This window comes from Oryctolagus cuniculus, chromosome 4 (genome assembly GCF_964237555.1).
Source record: "Oryctolagus cuniculus chromosome 4, mOryCun1.1, whole genome shotgun sequence".
In the NCBI taxonomy this organism is placed as follows: domain Eukaryota; kingdom Metazoa; phylum Chordata; class Mammalia; order Lagomorpha; family Leporidae; genus Oryctolagus; species Oryctolagus cuniculus.
In genome coordinates this window covers 81217230-81241730 of record NC_091435.1, presented here as the reverse complement: position 1 = coordinate 81241730, position 24501 = coordinate 81217230, and the positions used below count along the sequence as shown (strand labels likewise).

Sequence of the window (24501 nt, the reverse complement as noted above, 5' to 3'; positions counted from 1 at the left end):
CCCAGTTTTCTAATCCCTCCTGAGTGGTTCTGAGGCCTCTTTTCTTCTGTTTCAGTTTCTGGAAGCACAGAGGAGCTTACGAACTCCACTGCCCTGCAGAGCCCTGTGGTTAGTCAGACAAAGCGTGCACATGCCGCTGCCTCCACCCTCTCTGACGGCGCCTCAAGGATGCTCCGGTCCTTAGCAGTGAGTCTGCGACCTGTGAATGAGACAGAAGGTTTCCCTGAGGACTCCAAAGCCGCCACGACTTCAGCTGCCGTCCATGCTTCCCCGTCTGTGGAGCAATCGAGAGGGAACGGCAGCATAACCAGGACTCCAGGGGATGCAGGACTCACTGAGCCAGCCACAGAGAATGAATTTGGACACACATCTTTACACTGGCAGAATGACTCCCCAAGTAAGCATTCCACCTTTCTTGATCTATAAAGGACATTATTTGTTCACTTGTTTGTTTTATTTGAGAGGCAGAGTTACAGATAGAGAGGTCTTCCATCTGCTGGCTCACTCCCCAAGTGCCCACAACAGCTGGAGCTGCGCCAATCTGAAGCCAGGAGCCAGGAGCTTCCTCCAGGTCTCCCATGTGAGTGCAGGGGCCCAAGCACGTGGGCCATCTTCCACTGCCTTCAGAAGTAGATCAGCCGGGACTTGAACCAGTGCCCATGTGGGATGCTGGCACCGCAGGCAAAGGCTTAACCTACTGTGCCACAGCACAGGCTGCACATCAGGAACATTTTTAACTAGTTGCATTTTCTTAGGACTCTTCAGGCCCTTTAGCAATTTCCAAAGCAAAGTGTATTCTTTGGTGACACCAGCTCCTTTATGTGGATAACTGCATTATTGCATTGTGATTTTCCTCCTTATGAGACATTGTGAAGTTAATCAGACAGGTGTCATTCCTAGTGCTTTATAGATATAAGGACACCAAGACCCAGAGTGTTTTTTTTTTTTTAAGATTTATTTATTTATTTGAGAGGTAGAATTACAGACAGAGAGAGGGAGAGACAGAGAGAAAGGTCTTCCATCCACTGGTTTACTCCCCAGATGGCCTCAACGGCTGCAGCTGGGCCTATCCGAAGTCGGGAGCCAGGAGCTTCCTCCCGGCCTCCCACATGGGTGCAGGGGCCCAAGTGCTTGGGTCATCCTCCACTGCTTTCCCAGGCCACAGCAGGGAACTGTATCGGAAGAGCAGCAGTTGGGACTTGAACCAGTGCCCATATGGGACGCTGGCACCGCGTGTGGCGGCTTTATCCACTCTGCCACAGCGCCGGCCCTGACTCACAGGTTTTAAGTAACGTGTGCACTCCTTTTAGCTCTCAGCACGGTTGAGACTTCAGACTCCCGAGGTTGGTTCCATCTTTTTGTCACTCTTTAGCATTTTCTTTGAATGAGAGCTGGCCTGCTCTTTAAAATTAACTCCAATTACTCTGTGTTCAGATCATCTTTACAAATAATTGTGCAGATATAAATACAGTTTACAGATTCATGGTTGGATTTTTTTTTTTTTTGCTTTACTTTGGAATTAGAGTAATCCTTGTTAATCGTTGTTAATGTTAGAGCTGTTTTAGAAAAGTGCTCTGTGTTGTATATGTAAGCAGTTGTCTTGGCTGGACATGCCACTACTCCCTTGTCCACTTGTGGGAAAGAAAAAATCCTCAAGTCTGTGATTACTCTGCTACACGTGTGTGCCGTTCAGAAGTGCCCCTGCTCGCGAGCTTTTGTTGTTAGTATTGCTATCTGGCTGACAGCTAAGAGTCCTGACATAATTACTCAAAGTATGACAGTGCCTGTCGTGTTTGCATGTAATCAACACGAGGTTCCTGGACACGGGAGCCTTCCCTTAGGGAGGACTCGCTTCCCAGCTGTAGGGAGAGCTCTTTCATATCCACGTAATGGCGCCTTCCCCTGTGAATCTTCCAGCTTCTGCAGAACGGCAGCTTGCCAGCAGCCCTGAGCTCCGGAATGGAAGCTCCACCTCCACATCGCGGACTGGGGCTGTTTCCAGGTCTTCCCTCAGGGGTGCAGAGAGCACCGCACGCTGGTTCCTGGCCCACAGCAGGACATCTGCAGGTGTGACAAGAAGTTCTGCTTCATTTCCTGGAACCGTGAACACTTCGGTTTCGACCCAGTTCTCGGACTCCGCTCCATGGTCTGGAAGAAGCAGCACCGTTCTGGGCGATACAAGTTTCTTGGAGTCTCCGTCTACGTCTTCGTCGGAAAGCCTGAACTCCTCAGCACCACGTGGAGAACGTTCAAGTGAGTTTCATTGCACAGACCTCTACACGGAGGGGACAGGGACTTAATGATGCTTGCGATCTCCTATAGCACATTAAGGCTTCACGGTAATGAAATACTCCTTAAACGCCCCTGGTTTCATTATTCTCAAGCCATTTTTCTACCTGCTTGTCTCAGATCTGCTTGTATATCCTCAGGCTTTTTCTGGCGTATCTCAAGAAGCTGTTGCTGTTGCCTCCTCTTCCCGTACACAGTTCAGAACTTCTCTGTCTGTATCCTCCCATTCCTTATAGCCCACTCCAAACCCCAGTCCTGCCTCCATCTCAAAACTTCTGGAAGGTGAAAACATCACCTCTTTAGCGGCTGTTCACTCTAGGTCTGTGCATTCGTCAAAAGAAATCCACCCCCCTTGAAAAAACACAGGTTTTTTGAGATATAATTAACATTCCATATAATTTGCCTATTTAAGTGGAACAATTCAGTGGTTTTTACTGTATTCACAGAGTTGTGCAACCAGCACGACTGTCTGGTTCCAGAACGTTTTCATCCCCCAAAACCAACTCCGTACTCAGCAGCAGTCACTGCCATTCTGCCCTACGTCAGCCCCGGCAGCCACCCGGTTCACTTCCTGCCTCTGGGTTTGCCTGCCTAGACGTTGTCTGTAAATGAAATCATACATGACCTTTTGTGTCTCTCACTTAACAGGTTTTCAAGGTTCATACGCGTGCAGGGATGTTTTAGTACCTCATTCTTTTATATGTATCTGAAAAATATTCCATTGTTCGGATTTCTGATGTTTCATTTATTCTTTCACTAGTCAATGGATGTCTGTGTTGTTCCTGATGTTTGTCTGTTATGAATTATGTGGCTGTGAGCAATCAGGTTCAAGTTTTTGAAAGTATTAATTAATTTATTTTATTTGTTTCAAAGAAGGAAATAGAGAGCTCTTTCATCCACTGATTCACTCCCCAAATAGCTGCAATGGTCAGAGCAGGGCTGATCCATAGCCAGGAGCCAGGAGCTTCTTCCAGGTCTCCCATGTGGGTACAGGGGCCCAAGGACTTGGTTCATCTTCCACTGCTTTCCCAGGAACATTAGCAGGGACCTGGACTGGGAATGAAGGAGCTGGGACTTGAACCGGCGCCCATATGGGATACCAGCATTACAGGTGGAGGTTTAACCCACTATACCACAGTGCTGGCCCCTAGCTTCAAGTTTTTTTTTTTTTTTTCTTTTTAAAATTTATATAAATGGCATTTCATGGCAGGTAGCATTTTTTTTTAAAGATTTATTTATATGAGCCGGCGCCGTGGCTCACTAGGCTAATCCTCCGCCTAGCGGCGCCGGCACACCGGGTTCTAGTCCCGGTCGGGGCGCCGGATTCTGTCCCGGTTGCCCCTCTTCCAGGCCAGCCCTCTGCTGTGGCCAGGGAGTGCAGTGGAGGATGGCCCAGGTGCTTGGGCCCTGCACCCCATGGGAGACCAGGAAAAGCACCTGGCTCCTGGCTCCTGCCATCGGATCAGCGCGGTGCGCCGGCCGCAGCGCGCTGGCCGCGGCGGCCATTGGAGGGTGAACCAACGGCAAAGGAAGACCTTTCTCTCTGTCTCTCTCTCTCACTGTCCACTCTGCCTGTCAAAAAAAAAAAAAAAAAAAAAGATTTATTTATATGAAAGTCACAGTTACACAGAAAGAGAAGAGACAGAGAAAGAGAGAGAGAGAGAGAGAGAGAGAGAGAGAGAGAGAGTCTTCCATCCGTTGGTTCACTCCCCAGCTGGCTGCAACAGCCAGAGCTGTGGCGATCTGAAGTCAGGAGCCAGGAGCTTCTTCTAGGTCTCCCATGTGGGTGCAAAGGCCCAAGGACTTGAGCCATCTTCTGCTGCTTTCTCAGGCCATAGCAGAGAGCTGGATCAGAAGAGGAACAGCTGGGTTTTGAACCGGTGCCCATATGGGATGCCGGTGCTTCAGGCCAAGGTGTTAACCCGCTGCACCACAGTGCTGGCCCCAAGTTGTAAGAGTTCTTTATATATTCTGTATACTAGACCTTTATGAGATATATAATTTGCATACATTTCTTTATTTTGTGGGTTATCTTTCCACTTTATTCTTTTTTTTTTTTTTTTTAAGATTTATTCATTTATTTGAAAGGCAGAGTTAGAGGCAGAGACAGACAGAGAGAGGTCTGGTTCACTCCCCAGATGGCCACATTGGCTGGAGCTGTCAATCTGAAGCCAGAACCCAGGAGCTTCTTCTGGGTCTCCCATGCGGGTGTAGGGGCCCTCCATGCGGGTGCAGGGGCCCAAGCACTTGGGCCATCTTCTACTGCTTTTGCAGGCCATAGCAGAGAGCTCAATCAGAAGTGGAACAGCCGGGACTCGAACTGGCGCCATTTGGAGATGCCAGCATTGCAGGTGGCAGCTTTACCCACTACACCACAGCACTGGTCACTTTCTTAATGGAATCATTTACAACACAAAAGTTTTTGATTTTGATTAAGTATAATTATCAACTTGACAAAACTTTTCTTTTGATTCTCTTTTTTAATGCTTTTGGTTATTTTTAAAAACAATTCTCAGAATTCTTATCAACGTAAAATGCATGTTGACAACAGCAAAAGGACATTAACTTAGCCTTTCAGCTCTCACAAGGTTTACATTCTTAGCCGGCTATCCCTAACAGCAGTTCCATAGCCCCCATGTGAGAATCCTAACTGATGAGGAGAATTAGCGCTTGCCACTACTCAGGTGAGGTGACAAAGCATACACTGCTGGTCACGCACGTGGGTAGAGGATACTTAACTCTTTTATGTCTGTGCGTGGAAAACACATTATCTAGCTCCTAAACAAAAGGAATCCTTTCCCACCCTCCCCCACTGTGAAGAGTTTTTCCCTCTTAAACCAGGATCTTAGGTTCTGAAGTCTTTCTCTTTTTTGTCTTTTCAGCATCCCTCCTGTTTGCAGTTAATGCTCAATTGGTTCATGTGGAAAATGGGATTTCAGTGTGACAGGATCTCGGGGTTCAATTATACAGAGCTAGGTAAAGAGTAGCCTGGCCCTAAAATCGTCTCGCTGCGGGTTATTATCTTGTTTCCTCTCAGTCACCCAAAGCTGAATGAGCAACCCAGCTTTTGGAGTTCCCTGGTCTGTTGGTCTGTTGCCTTTTTTTTTTTTTTTTTTTTTTTTCTGGGTTCAGATTCAGTCCCTTTGTTATGGATCACGACTCTCCACTTTGTTAAGCCTCAACCCTGATGTGGCTCTTGGCCTAAATCTCCTTTAACAGAGCATTTAAGGTCTCTCTGTCCAAGGCTCTTTTTCTTCTTTGCCCTGAGAACTTTGCTCCAACGCACCTTGCTGCTGAATCTCGCCATAGCTGTCTGAACTCCTCAGCTAGGCTCAACTCAACATCTGTGTGGCGCTGCCTTGGTCACTGTGTGTCCTGTCCCCCTGGGCATTCTGGCCTCTGAGCTAATTCAAACCTGTAGGGACAAGAATTGACCCAGCAGTCACTTTACATGTTGCTTTCATCAAAGGGTGTCTGTGGGATATCAAGTGCCAGTCTGGGCTGGGAACAGGAATAAGAATTAGGAAAAGAGCCAGATTATGAAGTATTCAGGCCAAGATGAATTAGACTTCGCCCTCATAATTTCTGAAAAGAAGAGTTTATTTGAGAATCTACTAATCTTCATAACATAAAGCGTATACCCCCCCAAAGGAGGAAAAGGATATTTATACACTGTCACCATCCAAATTCCATCCCCATCAATAATGTATCTGAAAAATTAAAACAGAAAACAAGCCCACCTTTAACCTTGGCCCACATGTGCACACACTATATAAACCATAGGCAATTCTCGCTGGTCCCACCTGAAGGTTAAGTTTTGGGGTCTGGGAGGACCATGCCCCTCCCTCCCGGGCCTTGGCCCGCTAGTCACCTTCCCTGCCACCACCAGCACTTTCCCTGATAGAAACACTGTTTATTACGTACCAGCGTGCAGAAATACAGTATTGATCCTGTTCGCTGAAGTAATAAACCTGCCCGTAAATTAGGTCACCGAGCGGAGGTGCTGATGCGCAGTTCCTCTTGAGGTTTCATCTCTGATAAAGTCCTTGAGATGCACAGGGAAGCTTGCGGTGCCTGCGGCGGAAGTGAGGCTCCCCTGCACCCTCCTTTCAACCCCGCAAGTCCGCAGGGAGCTGGGCGCTGGGCCTGACGCGGAGGACACCACTTCTGGGGCGCCCTCTCACAGGCAACAGGGAGCACGCGCTGTGGTCTCAGCCTCACCCGGGTCTGCTCCACGTCCCGGGCTACCTGGGTATGGCTCCCCACAGGAAGGCGGCCGCCACGTGCACCTGCCCTCAGGATCCAGTGGACATGGGGTGTGTTCTGCGGGCCTCTTTGCCCGGAGTCCCTCAGTACAGAAGGTGCCTTACAAGCGGTTTACGAAGAGAACTTTCTGGCTTCTCCCAACTCGGGGAGGAACTTCCATCCCAGGCCTTCCCCGCACCCACTTGCCTAAGGCATTTGGGATGGTGTCCGCCCTGCCCAAGGACAGTTGCCACTTTGTGGCAATGGCCAGTCTCCTGAGAAGGAGCTAGCTCCTATACAGAATGGGAAGCTGGGAGGGCTTTTCTTTTTCTGCTTAAGTGTAACAGCCTATCTGGGGTCTTGAGAGCTTTTCAGATACCAATTAGCTTTTTTTTTTTTTGGACAGGCAGAGTGGACAGTGAGAGAGAGAGACAGAGAGAAAGGTCTTCCTTTGCCATTGGTTCACCCTCCAATGGCCGCTGCAGCCAGCGCGCTGCAGACGGCGCACCATGCTGATCCAATGGCAGGAGCCAGGTGCTTTTCCTGGTCTCCCATGGGGTGCGGGGCCCAAGCACTTGGGCCATCCTTCACTGCACTCCCTGGCCACAGCAGAGAGCTGGCCTGGAAGAGGGGCAACTGGGACAGAATCTGGCGCCCCGACGGGGACTAGAACCTGGTGTGCCGGCGCCGCAAGGTGGAGGATTAGCCTAGTGAGCCGCGGCGCCGGCCACCAATTAGCTTTTATTTATTTTTTTTTTATAAAGGCATGTGGGAAGAATTTGAACCTATTCCTTATTTTTCGGCCCCTGGTCCCCACTTTGCTTTTTTTTTTTTTTTTTTTTTTTTTTTTTTTTTTTTTTTTGACAGGCAGAGTGGACAGTGAGAGAGACAGAGAGAGAAAGGTCTTCCTTTTGCCGCTGGTTCACCCTCCAATGGCCGCCGCTGCAGCCGGCGCACCGCGCTGATCCTGGCAGGAGCCAGGAGCCAGGTGCTTTTTCCTGGTCTCCCATGGGGTGCAGGGCCCAAGCACCTGGGCCATCCTCCACTGCACTCCCTGGCCATAGCAGAGAGCTGGCCTGGAAGAGGGGCAACCGGGACAGAATCCGGCGCCCCAACCGGGACTAGAACCCGGTGTGCCGGCGCCGCAAGGTGGAGGATTAGCCTATTGAGCCACGGCGCCGGCTCCCCACTTTGCTTTTATCACCACTTCCTTTGCTGCCACCACTACCTGTCACAGAAGAGGAATCTACTTGGAACAGACACTGATGGTGTCTGCTTTCTCGTTCTGTCTCTATTCAGTGTTCTCGCCGTTGAAAACCTCCTCCCCAAAGAAAGAGCTTCACCCCTTGAGCTCCTAGCTAGGACTCTGAAAGTCTCTCTAATAGTGCGGCGTTTGCTGACTTGACCTGACTTTGGCTTTTCCCTTTGCAGTCACTGGATTTAGCTACGGCCAAGCAAGCAGCACAGATACTGAGCAGAGGACTTCCAGCGACCACACAGACCACACCTATGTTTCATCCACGTTTACCAAAGGAGAGCGGACGTTACTGTCCATCACCGATCACAGCTCGTCCCCGGACATCCAGGAGAGCTCGACCTCTTATATTAAGATCTCCAGCTCCTCACACTTGGACTATCCTTCCTCTCCTCGTGCTCAGACTGAACGAAGCAACGTGTCGTCCTACGATGGGGGACACGCTCAGCCTTCCACCGAGTCGCTGGCTCTGCAGACATCCAACCTTCCAACCTCCACCTCCACCGTGAACGTGCCGAACACGCTGGTTCTTCTGGACGCGCGTTCGGAGTCTGCTGGTGGCTCATCTTCTTCCCCGTCAGGGTCCCCTTTGCCTCTACCGTCAGTGTCACAGTCCCATCAGTTGTTCTCATCAACCATGCCATCACCAATGGCCCCAGTGTACCCACTGCAGTCTACCTCTGAGGCGTCTACACCTCTGTCTTCCTCTCCGTCACCATTACCACTATCCTTCATGGCGTCCACCCCCGCCCCAGGTTCCGTCTCACAAACAGCCTTACCACATTCACCTTCTACCGCAGCCCTTCCCAGGGTAAAGGAGACGTCTGTGACTCCAGTTCAGACACCCACTGGGGCATCGTCCACGGCAGTGCTGCGCGGCAGTCACACAGCAGACCCCACGAACCACAGCACCCCGTACCAAAGCCAAATCACCACACAGTCCAAGTCACCAAGCCTGGTGTCTTTGCCCACCGAGCCCAGTAAAGCTGTAAAAATAGGTTCTCCTTCGGAGTCCCCTTTGCCCACAGCCTTAACAGAGTCCTCCACCAAGCAAACCATTCTTGCCACGAACACAAACGCAGCCCAAAAAATGCCTCCGGGTTTGACAACCACTGCCCCCGAGACTGCACATCCTGTGACCAATCTCAGTACGCTGCCAAGCACAGCAGTTCTCATTGAGGGCCCTGTAGCTGTGCAGACAACAACCGGGAAACAGCTCTTGCCAACCCATCCCGAAACTGTGGTGCCACAGATCTCAACAGAGGGTGCCATCGCCACGCAAAGGAACCAAGTACATGTGGGTGCTACTACCCAATTGGTCCCGCTGCCCAGTGCACCCACATCAGCAGAAGACTTAACCACAAGTCTTGGCGTTCCGGAAGAGTATGGCCCCGCTTCCCATTCCCTCAGAACATCTCTCCCCCAAACCACAGATCTATCTACAGCTGAAACGTTGACCCCTCGGTCTGCCACCTCTGCTGTTGAGAGCAGCACGCAGTCACCGCCACCATTCTCCTCTCCAGCTTCAGGTACAGTGTATCTTGCAAGTACACACTGACTGCTCTGGGCTTGGGATTGGTGTGGCTACACTGAAGTAGCTAGGATTTGGCATAGTGTCTGTTTGTGACCTAAAATGCTTCCCGTTGAAGCCCTTCAAGCATAAAATCAGGCCACAGTAGGACTAAGGTTCTCACCCTCAAGTTAAGTGATTCGTCATGTGATAGATGCGTATTTGTTCCTTACGTTAGTTGGTAGTCAGGTTTTTGGGTTTGTTTTGTTTTGTTTTGTTTTACTACAACAACATAGCAAAGATAAGCTAGTAATTAAGAAAAGAAAGGTTTATTTTATTTAGCTCACGGTTTGGGAGGTTCAGGGTTGAGATTGGGTGGCCTCATTGTTGGGGTGTCTGGTGAGGGTGGCAGATGGCAGTGGTGGAGCACTTACATGGCAAGGTTCACGTAGCAAGCCAGGGAGCAGAGAGAGTGGCTTCTATAAAAACCCTGTGGTGAGAATTGCCTTTCGAAGACACTGCTGATAACCTGGAGAGCCCCCCAGCCCCAACTTGGCCTCCCTCCTGAACACCGAATTTCCATTCTCTCAGTGCTATTAGTTTACATCTTTGGGGTTTAAATATCTGAATGAGTTTGGGAGCCAAATCATGTTCAGAGCACAGCATAGCTTTTAGCGAGCGATCCTTGCAAGCATGCCTTTAACTCTCGCGAGGTCAGAGCCTGGCAGTGAGGGGGAATTGGAGGGTGGAGAACTTGAAGTCAGAGAGCTTAAGGTGACAGCTTGTGAGCAGAGTACCTGCTTGCAGATCAGCCTGGAGCTTCTGAGTCGGTCGGCTGGCTTCCAGCAACCGCGGGACTTCTTGGGGTCAGAGAAGCCCAAGTTCCATTGATCCCTAAGATTGTGTTGCTTGCTGATCAGTGGGAAGGAGGACATGTAACTGACCTTCTCCCCCGTGTGACCATGTGACGGGGCGCCTTCCCATTGCACATTGGGTTATCTTCATCATCCCATTGAAGTTGCTGGAACGAGGGTGACAGACCATCCGAGTGAATCTTTATCATTTAAGGAAAGGTAGAGCAGGAGAGGCTCTCTCTCGATGTCCTGTCCAAAATTGCACTTTTTCTTGTCCACACCCAGGAAAGGAAAACTGCCATGGGTGAAGGGACAAAGCAGAGGCTGATGTCTTAGGGAAGAAGGAAAGAAGCTATGTAGTGACTGGAGCAGAGCACTCAGTTACCAGTACCGATGCGCTAGTGGCTCTGGGGACTGGAGTGTCATAACCACCCCCATCGCACCTGCTTTGTGCCGGGACTTAAACTCCGGGAAGTGAAAGGTGCCTCCTTCTGTAGGGAAAACTGAAGGCTCCCCGGCTTCACTTCCGGATGCCGAATAGATTCCGGTACCAGTTGGAAGGAGATTGATAGGTCTCCCTTAAAGCATATTGCGGCTGTTAGGATAGCTGTTGATAAGGATTAGGGGAATATTCATTGGCTGTTAACTTATTTTTGTGCCATTGATGGTACGGTGTTTGATTGCTTATATAGGTGACTTCAGGTAATATTTACAATAACAAAGAGTAGGAACACTGTTTAGCCCTTTTTTGTTTTCAGGGTTGTTCTTTGAGAGTGAGAACTCGTGACTTCTGCCTTCTTTTTCTCATTTCTCTGCTGATTTCCTCCTTGCAGACAATGCAGTTTTGTTGTAGGTTTCAGCTCTTCTAAGTATGTGTCAAAGGCCTTTATGAAGTGGTTACTACGTCACTGGAGTGTGACTCTGCCAGAAGGGATGTGGTCCCTGCCCTTGGGGCTCGGAGTCCCAGGTGACACTGAAATCTGTGTCCTGAGGGCCTAGATGAATTTAGGGAGGGCATGTTCACATCGTGTAAAGAGAGGGTATTGTATTCCTCAGCTAGTTTTCTAAGAGATGCACAACACCCACCCATGTGTACGCACATACAAACATAGTAAATCTTGCCGCAGGAAGAAGTTGGTCAGGGGTCCTTTTTGTCCTTAATATGTATGTTAAGTTGGCGCTGATTCAAGTAACATAGTCGAAGTGTCACAAAGGTGACAGTAGCCATCAGTCCTGAACTCCGTGACCTTTATGTAGCATTTGATATGAACTAGTTCATTCTTGCATTTAGAGATCCGACTGTCTAACGTTTATGTATAGACACAAACTAGTACCAGTACCCACTCCCACTGCACCTGCTATCTACACCTCTTGGGGACCTTCCTGTATTATAGAAATGTTGCTTTCAGGGCAAGTAAACATAGATAAGCAAAATGAAATATTAGCTGGGAAAATTAAACATTTACCTAAAGCTGCCTTTACATTTTCTCCGTGATTAACTGTGTTATTCTTGGAATGTGTGTTTAGTGAACAGGTGTGCCACAAACCCTTGTCTTCACGGTGGCAAGTGCATTGTGGAGCCTACCAGTCGCGGCCATCGATGCGTGTGCTCGCCTTCCTGGCAAGGGGACGACTGCAGTGTGGGTAAGGGAAACGAGTGTGGTTAGTGTCCGCACTACAGGCTTACAGTGGGTTATTCACTTAACTCCTTTCTCCTCTGAAACATGGAGGAACGTTTGAAAATTAGGACCCTGCCTGCCTGAGAGTTAGGACGCTTGTGTGCATTTGCAAGATGACCGGCAGACGTGCCGACCTGGTTCCCTTCTGCAGCTCCCTGTCCTGCCTTGCTGAGCTGCCTGCAGCTCCTGAAAGCCCCTGCACTTCGCTTGCCTTTGACCTCTGCTGTGCTCGTGCCTCAGCCCATCCTCCCACACCTACCTACCAGATCTGTTTGTTGAAGTTCTACTTTTAGTCCCGGTATTATTGGAAACAGTCCTTAATCCCCTGTTCCATCAAAGGCTGCTGTTTTCTCCCGCTCCTGCCATGGAGTTAGTAGCTTATGTCACTGTCTCCGGCCTCGATGGATGGTCAGCCACTTGCGGACCACGGTGATCTCTTGCCCACCTTGGGAGCCCCAGTGCACTCACCACCATTTGGCCATTAAGACTTACTGCATTGGACAGGATTCTGCCACCTGCCACAAATTCCATATGGCCTTTTTTTTTCTCCTCTGCAGATGTGAATGAATGCCTCTTGAACCCCTGCCCACCCCTGGCCTTGTGCAACAATACTCAGGGATCTTATATCTGCAGATGCCCAGTTGGGTACCAGTTGGAAAAAGGAATATGCAACTTGGGTAAGAATTTATTGGAATTTAATCTGTGCTACAATGTACTTCACAGAATAATGTTTACTATTTTTTTCCCTAATCAAAATCAGTATTTGTCAAAAGAATTTAAATAATATAAAAGGAAGTGAAAGGCATTGTGTATCATTCTAGCAGAGATATAGCACTTCACAATTTTTATTGCATTATATTTTTACACCATTGAAATCATATTGGTACAAATTTATGTCTTAAACATTTCTTTGTAGTATTAAAATATCACATATTAATATGCCATCATTTGCGCATAACATTATTTGCATAACCATTCTACCCTGTAATCAGGAAAAAAAACTATCTTAAAGAAATTCTGACTACATAGCAAAAAATATTTATATATATATTAGGGAGAGAAAGAGAAAATAAAATCCCAAATGAAAACTGACAAGGTATTACATGGCCAAGTTTATGTAACTGGTTGATGGGAGGCCTAGTTTCCAATCCATAGTCCTTTGTATTACGCAGTAATATCTTAAGCATAAGAGCTTTTTTGCATTACCTTGTTAGGATGCTAAGTTTAATTCATAACTTGTTGAAGAAATTAGAAATGAAAATACAGTTTCTAAGCTGGGTAAAGAAACTGGCATCTTTGAGTCATCCTAACTTGGCCATTGTGATACTTTGTTAAGCAGTTCAGTAACTATTGAAGGAGCAAATACATGTGTCCTTTGGAAGTTGGTACCCTACTAAAATAACAATAGAATTTTGAAAATTGCTTAAAATATAAGGATCGAGTCAAAGCATTATTTTAAAAAGAAGGTTCTGGAAAAATAGACTTCAAGAATTCCTCTTATTGTAATAATTTATTTGCATTTGGGCAACCTGTTTCATCTAGCCACATCCCATAAGAAATAAGCTGAGTGGGGTTTGATTTAGGAATGGAGAATTTGGCGATGATTTTTTGAAGCGTTGTGGAAAGCACACTCGCCCAGCCCTCAGGTGCTGGCTTCTCTGTCCACCTGGGGCACGTGAGCCCTGAGTTTCTACTTCCTCATCTGTAAGATCAGGTTAGCGTCTGCTCTGCAGGGTACAGTGACCATCACACAGACTAAAGGATTTGAAACAGCCTTGAAAAGTGGTAGAGCTGTCCAGATGGGAGGTGTCATTTTAACATTAGACTTTGAACCCTTGGACCAGAATTGAAAGACGTGAAACAGTCAACTGTTCTGAATACAAAGAAATAATTATAGATCTTTCAGTAAAAAATCACTTAGATCCGGTATGGAAATCAACAGAGATTTGAAGCAAACATTTGACAGGAGGCCAGATGATGTAACTGCAGGCGTGAAGGTATAAATGCCTTCAAAACACCCTGCTTTGGAGAGAGACTGGCGCATCTTCCTATTCACACTAAAGGCAGACGCCACGTTTACTATTGCAATTCGGAAGAGAGCGGCATCGCTAACATTTGTGATATGTGTATTTCTGTAAGGGGAGTCTGGGTGTGGACCCGGAGGCAGGAGCGGAAGCCTGTGTCTGTCCCCAGGTAGCAAGGAGGCTCCGGAGGAGAGCAGTTCTATTGTGTTAACAATCATCTTTCCCTTTTCAAGTCATTTAGCTTCATTGTTCATAAACAGCAGAGGAACATGCAAATTAGAGCATGCTGAAATGCTTTCATTTGGCCAAGAATGTTTTCAAAGAGCTCCCTGCTGTTCAGAAAGAGTCCTAAGCAGCTGGCTTCACTGAACTGTAGAACAAGCAAAAAGATGTTAAATAAGGATTAAGGGCTTTAGACAGTAAGTATAAGATGTTGAATGTTTTCCCTGGCTCATTTGTGGGCCTTTTTCTTAATTCAGCATGCAAGCTTTCTGTGATAGCACAGCTTGATGGGCTTCTGTGTTTTGGGTTCTTTTTTTTTCTGTCCAGAGGGAAAGATAAGAATTTAATATAATGAAAGCTAAGAGCCAGATATAAAGCAGGCTGTACTAATTTTTGGTTGCCTGCCCATTTTGTAAGTCCCATTCCCCTCAGGCCCAATCAGCCCAAATTGGTGTTAACTAGAATTTTATTTTATGAGTGAAATGGGCCTTGAGAATAGGGCTGCCTTCTTTCATCCCTGAACCCAGCGGTGTCTTGCATGTGGGTTGTTTTCATTATGTGACTTACAGTCATGGAGCCCGGCAGGCCCATGGAGGAGAAGCCTGCTTCCAGTGCGTCCTCCTGTTCTCCGAAGCCCTTTGGTTGTCCTTTGAATGTGATTCCTCTGAGGCCAGGGGGCACAGCGTGGGGAGGAGCCTTGGAGATGTACACATGCGAGCCTCAGTACCCATCTGGCCCTGGGGAGACGGGGTGGTCTTTCTTGGGGAGTTTGCCCGCCTCTGCACGCCTCCTCTCTCAGTGGTAGAATGGTCATTTCCCCTGATCAAGAGGGAGGATGGGAGTGGCTCTCATGAGAAAAGGAAGCCTCAGCACCCCCTTGAAGTGGGGAGCTTACCTTGGCAGAAGATCTCAGAGAGCAGGAGCCTGCCTGCCTCCGTCCACACTGCAGCCTCCCGAGGCCAGCTGAGCGTGTTTACTGGCCAGCGCGGCATCGGTCTCCTGCCGCCGCTGTGGGCTTACACTGTTTAGACCAGTGCATCTTTCTCCTCTGTCTTCCTTGAGTGGGAGAGCATTAGAGGGCTGCCAGGAGGAGACCCACTAAGATCCACTTACGCATCTACAAGGCTCGGTAGAGCCCCTCACCTAAAGGTGGACTTGGCCTGAGCCTCAGCTCCTCTCAGAGGAACCTCAGGGAAAGAAAGCAGAAAGAAATGCAGAGACTGCGGGCTCTGAGACTGCCCCAGAGGTTTGCAGACACACCTGGGCCAGTGTGTCACATGGTCTAACAGGTGATTTTGTTGTTGTTTGTTTGCAGTTAGAACCTTCGTGACAGAGTTTAAATTAAAGAAAACTTTTCTTAATACCACTGTGGAAAAACATTCAGACTTACATGAAGTTCAAAATGAGATCGCGAGAACGGTACGTGTCCTGAAAGGCTTTGCTGTGCTGGTCTTTTGTCTTCTAGTGCACGCTTTGTCCAGCGCTGGGGACCGCCTGAGGGTCGGCTCTTCACTTCTATTGCACTTGGTAAAATAAAAGCCTCTTGGAAATAGGAGAGAGATGTTGGAAACCAGCAGTGCCCAGTAGAAGTGATTCTTCAGATGTGCCTGGTGTGCAGCCTTGGTCTGTGCCTGGTGTTGGTGTTCCGTGTAGAAATTCGTAGTCCCAGCCCCCTAGATGACAGGCACCCGGATGTCATCTGCTGTTGGTGAAGCAGGAAGGACTGAGCGCACAGTGCCGTCGCGTGTGCCGCTGGCTCGCCGTGTGGCTTTCTCCCCGTGCTTCAGAGGCTGGGGGCATGCGTCCTCAACATGATGCCAAGGGGGTAAGGCTTAATCCTGAGTACCTAGGGTTTGAGAACTCATGGTATAGGTGATCTACGGGCTTCTTTGCCTGCTTTTTATCAGAAGACAATGGAGAGGAAGAAAAGCAGGAATAAGATGAAGCTCACAAATAATAGGTTTTGCTTCTCGGCTACTATCTGACTCAAAGATTTGGTGTTCAGAAAGTTGGAATTTGCCATCAAAACAAATTTTAGAGATAACTGATTTCTGATTTCCATTCTACCTGCTCTTTATGGGTGAGAGTTTGTGTGTTAGTTAAGAATTACATGTTGTTTGTAGGACTGTGGGTTTTGTTAGTATAACAGTTTCAATTCCATTTTAGTATCTCCTTGGTACCTGTTCTATGACAGGGACTATGTGAGATGGCTCACTCCTCTTGGAGGTATTACAAACACCTGAGCAGGCATAGAACTGGACGTTAAAGACGCTTCCCAAGTCCTCACAGACCGAGTGCAAAGGTGGGAATGGTCCCCTAGACCACCCTCAGTGCTGACAGCAGTAGCAAGTTTGGGAAGTCCGGAGACCACCCTCGAGTTTCCATATTCACACAAAGTACCCCCAGAACTTACAGAAAGCTGTGACCACTCACGGTTCTGGCTCATCTCACCTATACGCCACAGGTTGAAGCCAGCCGAGAGACAGATGCGTGGGGCAGAGTCCAGGAGGGTTGTACACCAGCAGGACAGCGTTCACTCCCCTCAGCGCCCAGTCGTCACGTAGGCACGAGGGTTGCCAGGCTCACCTGAGCTGCGAGGTCTGCCGCTTTTACTGGGGCTCTGTCGTCTAGACACGGGTGACCGCCCGCGTGGCTGAGCTCCACCTCCTGCCTCTCTGGAGGCTGAGCTGCTTACCCAAAGGCCCCGCCACAGATCACGCGGTTGGCGTGGCCTCAGGCTGCCAGGGAAACGAAGGCAGTTTTATGAAGCAGGGAGTTCCAGGGGCTTGGAAGTGACCTCAGAAAGCCAAGGGCAAAGGCTCACCTCTCTTTAGGCAAGGCCAGGTTCTTTCCCCACAGCAGGGTTTTGTGTGTGCTAACCCTACACGTGGTGTTCTTGTCACCCCACAGCTGTCTCGTGGTTATGCTGTGTCTCTTAGTTTGGGGGCTTAGGGCCCCATGCCGAGGTCCAGTTCATCACACGACACAGAACTCGGTGATGGGGCTGACTTGTGACCTGTTGCCCGGTGTCAACGTGTCATTCCTGGTGATGTGACATACCTGCCTTCTTTCTGTGACACAGTGTAGAAACAGTGAAGCAGTGACTGACCAGATGGTCTTCCCCAAGATGTCATTGTCTTCACCAGCAGCTGGGGGAAAGTTGATGCTAAGAAGAAGAGCTATTGCTGTTAGACTACAAAGCAGTGGCAGACAAATCCAAAAGAGGGTTTCACTCCATCTTCTCAAGAGTGAGAAATCGTGGAGACTTGGGCTTTGAAGACAGGTCTGTCTGTGAGGGACAAGGCAGGAAGAGGGAGAGGAGCAAGCAGGCAGGCGCCGAGCGTGTGCTGGGTGGTGATTTTCTGCTCTCTCCCAGAGCACCAGGCAAACAGGGAGAGTCGCTCTTAATTTGCTCTCAACAAAAGGGCTCTTGACCCATGTAATGTCATTTCCCATGGAGAACCTTTCTGAAGAAGACCCATCTTTGAGTGAGGTCAGCTCATTGGAGGTGATGAGGGGTCGGAGCTGGGGGAGCTGAGAGGTGCTGAGCCTTTTCAGCGAAGCTCATTGTCTATGCAAAGGCCAAACAAACAGTTGCCTTTGAATTGTTTGAAACCCTGCATCTTAGAAGAGAGCTGCTCCTTTGAAGAGGTTTTGCATCCAAGGGTGCAGTTTGAACATCATTTCCTGCCAAGATTTCCCCACTGATTTACTATCTGCCTCTCTCCCTTTGTACTTCTGCAACAGCAGAAAGCGTTTAAGAGGGAACAAAAAAAGGACAGCACTTCTGTGTAAGAGCTGCCTGCTGCTAACTGGATGGCTGGAAAATGCCTGTTCTCTCCTGGAAATAGGAAATTGGTTCCTGGTCCAAGGCTTTTGTCTAACTCGCAGTTAATGACAAACCTGTTCTTCCTTTCAGTTAAATATGTGTTTTTCGACGTTACCTGGTTATATACGATCCACAGTTCATGCATCCCGGTAAGTGACAGAATCATTCACTTGTGACCCCGTCTGTGGAAGGGGGAGGCTCATTCTAACAAGGGTGACAGCAACGAAGGCCCTGTCTCGTCCAGGCCAGGGGGTGAGGCAGAGCCAGGCCACTGGACCTTCACGCTCTCCCGTGCCCTCCCTGGAGAGCGGCAGTGACAGCTTTTCCACCAATGCGGGGGCCCTCGTGTCATCGTAGGACAACTAAAACCTATAACCTCTGCCTCTAGGGGGTCCAGCGTAGTGGTGATCTCACTGCAAACCACCTTTGCCTTGGCTTCCAATGTGACACTGTTTGACCTGGCCGATGGGATCCAGAAATACGTCAACTCCTGCAGGTCCTCTGCTGAGGTCTGCCAGCTCCTGGGATCTCAAAGGCGGATCTTTAGAGGTAAGACAGAAGCCTGTGGCAGGACCCTGCCCGTTTGGTTAGATGCAGACCTGGGATAGAAACGTAAGGCATCTGGGGGCTCAGACCCAGGAAAACTCTTCACAGAGGCTGTTTGGCATGGGAATGAGGCAGAAGACCGTCATGTGCAGGCACACACGCATGCGCAGAGCCCCGAAGGCCCTTGGCCTGGCCCCTTGTTGGGTGTGACGTTGGAGTAGGAAGAGGAGAGGCTATAGGGGCTGATGGAAGAAGGCAGAGGTTGCTCTTCCTTCCCTGGAAAAGTTCCTGCTCTCTCCAGGAGACTGAAACTCCCAGCCAGCACGTCCATGCTTGTGGATGAGATCCAGATGCCTGTGTAAGTAAGACAGGCGTGTGCAGGGTTGTGCGTCTTGTTTGCCTGTTTGCAAATTGTAAATCTGTATAGCGAGCCTGGGTGAGTGCAGGCAGCTTGTCTCCAGGGTGCTGGTGATGAGGGTGCTTTTCCTTTCCCTCTTCTTCTTGCTTCGTTGTGTCAGAAGCCTCCCCAGTGCATCCGGAGTGAGGCGGATGAAGAAAGGGATCGGGGACAGCACTTTGAGAAGGCAGGATTGCGTCCTGGGGAAGTTTTGCTTCTGGGATGGGAAAACTGTGCCGGAAACAGAAGTGCTGCTCTGCCAAGGGGACCTGTCCCACTTACTGCCTTGCAAGTGATCAAAGTGGGCTCTGGTTAGCTCATTTGTGCAGCGAGGGCTGGCAGAGGACGGGGAATGGAGCTGACCCTCCCCATCTGCTGTGCAGATGCCGGATGGACGTCGACGGCTCAGGTTCTGGCGCTCTGTCTGCTCCCCGGTCTGGGCCGCTCCCAGGAGGTCAGGGTTTCGTAGCTGCCGTTCCAGAGGGCTTGCCTAAGCCGGCCTTTGTGCTGCAGAGCTTGGGAGTCAGGCTCTGCTCTGGGATAAGCACTGGAGTTTGGCCCATTTAAGGGCTAGTTATGCATCTTAAGAAAAAAAAGATCTTCAACTTTCTGGGGTTAGATTTGCTACTGACTAGGGAGTGAGTGAGTGAGTTCCTGCCCCAGTGTATCCTGCTTGAAACTTGGAGGCTCTCCAGGTTTTGTTTTTCTTGCCGTGAAGTCAAGGGTTCTAGTTCTTACTGGAACCAGTTCTTCCAACAGTGAGGTAGGCAGGGTACTTCTCAGCCCACTAAGCATCCGTGCAGTGCGTCCTGTGCCGCCAGCATCGTTCCAGATTACGGTTTTTGTCCCCAGCAAGTGCATTTCTGCCTTGCAAGCCAGGTGGCTCCATCTTTGGACTTGTGAGAGCCCGCCCACAGCTGCCCTGCCCACAGCTGCCCTGCCCGTCCCCCCCCACCCCATCTTCCTTGCTTCCCCACTCCTTACCTCTGCTTCCAGAGCCCCCGAGAACAAAGACAGTCATGCATACTGCCTGAAAACTGGCACTGGGTTCTTGCAGGTGCTAACATCTGGGTGTGCCCAGCTTATGGGCAGCGTGGGGCTCTTCTGGACACAGCCACTGGAGAGGAGGGGTCCCGCCTTCAATTCACAACCGTCTACTTCCTTGCCTTTCAAGGAGCTGCAGTTGTCCTCATCCCCAGTGGGCTGAAGAGCTTAGGATTCCCCGCAGAGTGCTGAGCCTTGGGTTTGCTCCCATTCTGCTCGTCTGTTTGGGCAGATGTTATGCCCAGGAAGGACCAGGGGAATTGTGAATGTAGAAGAATCACATCACCAGGCTGACAGAGCCAGCGGGATGCTAGGTGGCTCTGTGTGATGATTGCCAGTGCATCGTTCTTTGGGAATCTTTAGGCTTACTGCTCCTTCACTCCAGAGGCAGGGCCTGCTCTCCCCGTTTCCTGCAAATGTGCTTCCGTGCAGCCTGAGTGGCTGCCTTGGCCAGGCGGTTCGGATTTGCCGGCAGACTGGATGCACGGGAAGAATGGAAGGAAGACGTGATCTCGCCTCCCAGAAAATGTTGAAGTGGGCCAGGCAGCCCAGGCTGGCTGTTGAGCAGAAGTAGTGGCAGCCTGGACAGCTTTGTGCCCTGAGGGATTTCTTCCTGGGAAGGCTAGACGACGGGCAAAGCCTTCAAAGAGTTTAAATGAAGGGCTGTGGCACTTGAATACCTTCCTGGTGCCAGCTTTGCAGTGTTTGCCTGGTGAGACTTTCCATTTTTATTTTCTCCCCCTTAAATATAAGCTTTTCGCAATAAACAAAGGAAATTCTATCACAGACGCAAAAGGGCTTCTGATTTAGCATGCCAGCTTCCACTGATAAAGGCAGGAAATTCAGCGCTGAGAACCGAAGCTGTGTCCTGAGCTTACCTCCCCTCCGCCCAGGCTGGCCACTGCCCCCAGCTCTCGGGACTCACGGAACGGGGCAGACGCTGGGAACCCTGGGTGGGTGGTCAAGCCCCGTGAGCCAGAACCTGGCTGGGCAGCACGAGATTTGTGGCGTTAACAGATGGCACCTGGTTTCTGAATAGGTTGGAATCTTCTGGCAGGAGAAGGGAGACTGCCTGGCAAATTGGCAGCCGTTCCTCCCTACATAGCACACGCGTTGCCTTTCCATCGCAGCTCTCTTCTCGTTCTGAACTTGCCCTTGCCTCCCTGTAACAGCAGCGGCATGTACCCATCTTGCCTTCCTGAGCATGGGTTTAAATAAGTTACTATTTACGCCCCGGTTGGTTTCATATTTTTGTCTTGGGCTTACCTCAGATGGCAAAAGGTGCCTTCATGTCTGCCATAGACCAGCTCATAGAGGGCCACAGAATGGGTGATACGAGGTGATTCTTTGTCACCCATGAGAGGAATAAGGTCCTGAAGTGATGGTGTAACCATGTGAATGACGGGCTCTTCTCTGCCCGCCTCTCCTCTGGGCGTTGGCGCAGGGACGGCCCCTGCTGCACGTGCATCCTCCCTGGTCTCTGGACAAAGCCTGAAGGCACAGAGATGGTGATCAGACCAAGCCCTCAGCATCGTGAGGGAGGCAGCCTGAAAACACAGCCCATGTGGGGGGATTCTGAGCTCTCTGAAGTCCTTGGAAGGCAGCACCGTCCCAGGAGTGGCACTGAGGCCCTTAATTTAAGCCACACGCACACCCAGAGCCCAGACGCGGTTTTGCCTGGGGCAGATCTGGCCAGCACTAGCTGTTCTTGGTTCTAGCCTCCGGGCTTCCTAACAGCACGGCCAGGCTTTGTGGCTTTGTGCTGTTCCGGGACTCCTTCCAGGGCCCCCTTGTAATGGGTGCAGAGGAGGGGACGCACCCCACTTCCTCCCAGTTTGCCTGGTGTCCAGGACGCACTGGGAGAGGTGCCCAGTGGGGAACACTGATGCTGAGTGACCGTGCACGGGCCGACCCCAGGGAAGGAGGGGCCGGGGTGCCACAGCTCACGGAGACTTCCTGGAAAGCCGCTCACAGAGCCTCTTCCACCAGAAATGGGGTGTCTTAAGGATGGAAGTTTTTTGTTTTGTTTCACTGTCTGGTTTTCCCGTTGGCAGCGGGCAGCTTGTGCAAGCGGAAGAGCCCCGAGTGTGACAAGGAGACCTCCATCTGCACGGATCTGGATGGCGTCGCGCTGTGCCAGTGCAAGTCGGGCTACTTCCAGTTCAACAAGATGGATCACTCCTGCCGAGGTAACGCAGCGTCGCCGGCCACCGCGCTCTGGCCGGGGACAGGGAGCCATTCTTCTCTGTTTGCTAGCTCTCTCTTTTCTCTCTCTCTCTTTCTCTTGGTGGGAGGCTTCTGGACTGGGGGGTGCTGGTCCTTGTTATTTTGCTCACAGCAGGATTGAATACATTATCTCCTCGGAACAATAGCGGTATCGCTGACTGTGGCGCTCGGGTGTGGCCCGTCCAATTCAAAGGAAAGGAGAATGGAATGTTTGTGATAGCTCCGCCTTTTCTTGCTTTCTTAGGAAGTGAGAAAATGAGTGTTTGAATTGCCAAAGCTTTATCTGTTGTCTGCTAATCTTTTAAAGTGGAAACACCAGCATGGAGCCAGGCCCGGATCTTTTAGGGGCACCCGTGGCTCAGAAACCCGAGGTAGAACCGGGCTCTGCCTCATGGGTGGTGTGGTGTCTTAGGCCAGCCACTGTTTGCTCTTGGATGAAACTGGCCGTGATGCGTTATTGGCTGTTGTGAGAATGAAGGCAGGCACTCTACATACAGGGGAACGTCGTGAGTGTATTTGCTCTTGCATTTTACCCAGGTTGTTGAATTAGTGAGTTATCGTTTTAAAAGCTCATCGAGTGTTTGAGAGCAGAAATCTAATTTTGCTAACCTTTTAAGGGAAGCTTAAATTCATTTGGTTTGAGATAAAGACTGCTCGATGAGAGTAATCCAAGAATATTGCTTTGGAATAAAAGTAATTCAAGTCCAGAGCACTGTGTACACCCACTTACGGAAGGCCATCGGAAGCCTGGTGTCCCGTAGCCATGAGCCTTGCCTTCCACCAGCATGCGCATGGCACAGGTGTCACCTTGCTGGAGATGGGTGTCCTGGGATCTGAATAGAAGTCGTATACCAGGGCAAGATGACATGCCACTTACTTCTGTCATGGACTTGGTGCTTCAGAGGAAGGTAACAGTGCATCGCAGGGCCACGCTCTCGTCCGGAACTTCCGACCCCTCAACTCGGTATCGTCTGCTCTCCAGGCAGGATGGGAGGTGGGTTTCCAAGAAGAGGCCCAGCTCTCGGTGTTGGGCACAGGTCCTGGTGCACAGCCGGTACACAGCATTCCTCAGTGCCGCAGTAGTCTGCTGCCTTGCTACAAAGAGAGGGTGCTTTCTAACTCCCTCTTACCTGGCGCAAAACAAAGCGTTCCTTTTCTAAAAAAATTTTTTTTATTATTTATTTATTTGAAAGTCAGAGTTACACAGAGAGAGGAGGAGGGGGGTCTTCCATCCGCTGGTTCATTTCCAATTGGCTGCAACGGCCAGAGATGCGCCGATCTGAAGCAGGAGCCAGGAGCTTCTTCCAGGTCTTCCACGCGGTTGCAGGGGCCCAAGCACCTGGGCCATCTTCTACTGCTTTCCCAGGCCACAGCAGAGAGCTGGATGGGAAGTGGAGCAGCTGGGACTAGAACCGGCGCCCATATGGGATGCCAGCACTTTAGGCCGGGGCTTTAACCCGCTATGCCACAGCGCCAGCCCCAAGTAAGTGTTCCTTGCAATAGAAGTGAGAATTTGTGCCCAGCTTCACATGAGGAGGGGACAGCACCGAGATCCTTGTGACTCAGGGTGCCAAAAGACACAAGGTAGACAGGAGTGGGGCAATCGGCATGGTAGCCCCTGGGAGGGCACCTTCAGAGCCACCCTGCCTGCCGCCTCTGCTTCCAAGTCAGCGATTTCATGATTGTGTCACTTCCAGGCCAGCGTGAGCAGCAGCAGAGCTGTCAAAGCTTTCCCCGGCGGGTGGACAGAGGCACCAGCAACCTTATCAAGTAATGACGCAAGGAGCCACATAAGGGAACCTGAATAGCTCTGGGGCTTCTTGCCCAGGCCCCGCGGAGTCCCTCCTCTGCAGTGTCCGGCCATCAGGCCTCTGATGAGTGGGTCCAGGAGCTTCTTGTCTCCCAGCCCTTCCCGCTGGGCTCTGATGGGTTAGCAGTGACCCCTTCTGGTCGTTGGTGCTGGAGCACAGGCATATTTCTGAGAGCCCCTTTGGGACATCTTAAGTCAGGAGTCAGTCCTCTGTCTGAATGGAACACAGGGGTGTGTGTGTGTGTGTGTGTGTGTGTCTCTAAGCCACTGAAACTTCAGCTGTACATTAGCAAGTCTACATTGTTCTCCGTGGGATACACACACACATACATGGGCGCACGCACCCATGTGCTCCTTAGTGTCTCGTGTAAAAATGTCCTGATGATATTTTTACCAGGCTTTCAGAGCAACGTAAACAATTAAAGTCAGTGTCCTTTCCGCAGGTCTCTGAGCTCCTTCCCACGTGCAGGCGCCACGATGAGTTCTAACAATCCGTTCTGCGTCTCATCACGCCACGAGTGCCTTGAGAGCCAGAGCCGTGTCTAGAATAGTGCTTAGCATATGGCGGGGT

At 50.1% G+C, this 24501-nt stretch overlaps 1 protein-coding gene and 1 long non-coding RNA gene across 2 annotated transcripts in view; one reads left to right on the top strand and one right to left on the bottom strand.

The window, feature by feature from the left end:
* Window positions 1-24501, top strand: part of HEG1 (heart development protein with EGF like domains 1) — a 91458-nt gene that overhangs the window by 36271 nt on the left and 30686 nt on the right. Inside the window, exons 4-12 of the mRNA XM_051859197.2 lie at window positions 56-397; window positions 1918-2253; window positions 7966-9318; window positions 11681-11797; window positions 12390-12509; window positions 15394-15497; window positions 17998-18056; window positions 18296-18456; window positions 21949-22083. Of these exons, the coding sequence (XP_051715157.2) occupies window positions 56-397; window positions 1918-2253; window positions 7966-9318; window positions 11681-11797; window positions 12390-12509; window positions 15394-15497; window positions 17998-18056; window positions 18296-18456; window positions 21949-22083 (2727 nt within the window). The remainder of the gene's footprint in view (window positions 1-55; window positions 398-1917; window positions 2254-7965; window positions 9319-11680; window positions 11798-12389; window positions 12510-15393; window positions 15498-17997; window positions 18057-18295; window positions 18457-21948; window positions 22084-24501) is intronic.
* LOC138849301 (uncharacterized) lies at window positions 15785-16620 on the bottom strand. Its single transcript, XR_011387958.1, has 2 exons — window positions 16492-16620; window positions 15785-15924 (listed from the first exon to the last, which is right to left on the bottom strand). It is a non-coding gene; the product is annotated as an uncharacterized lncRNA (long non-coding RNA).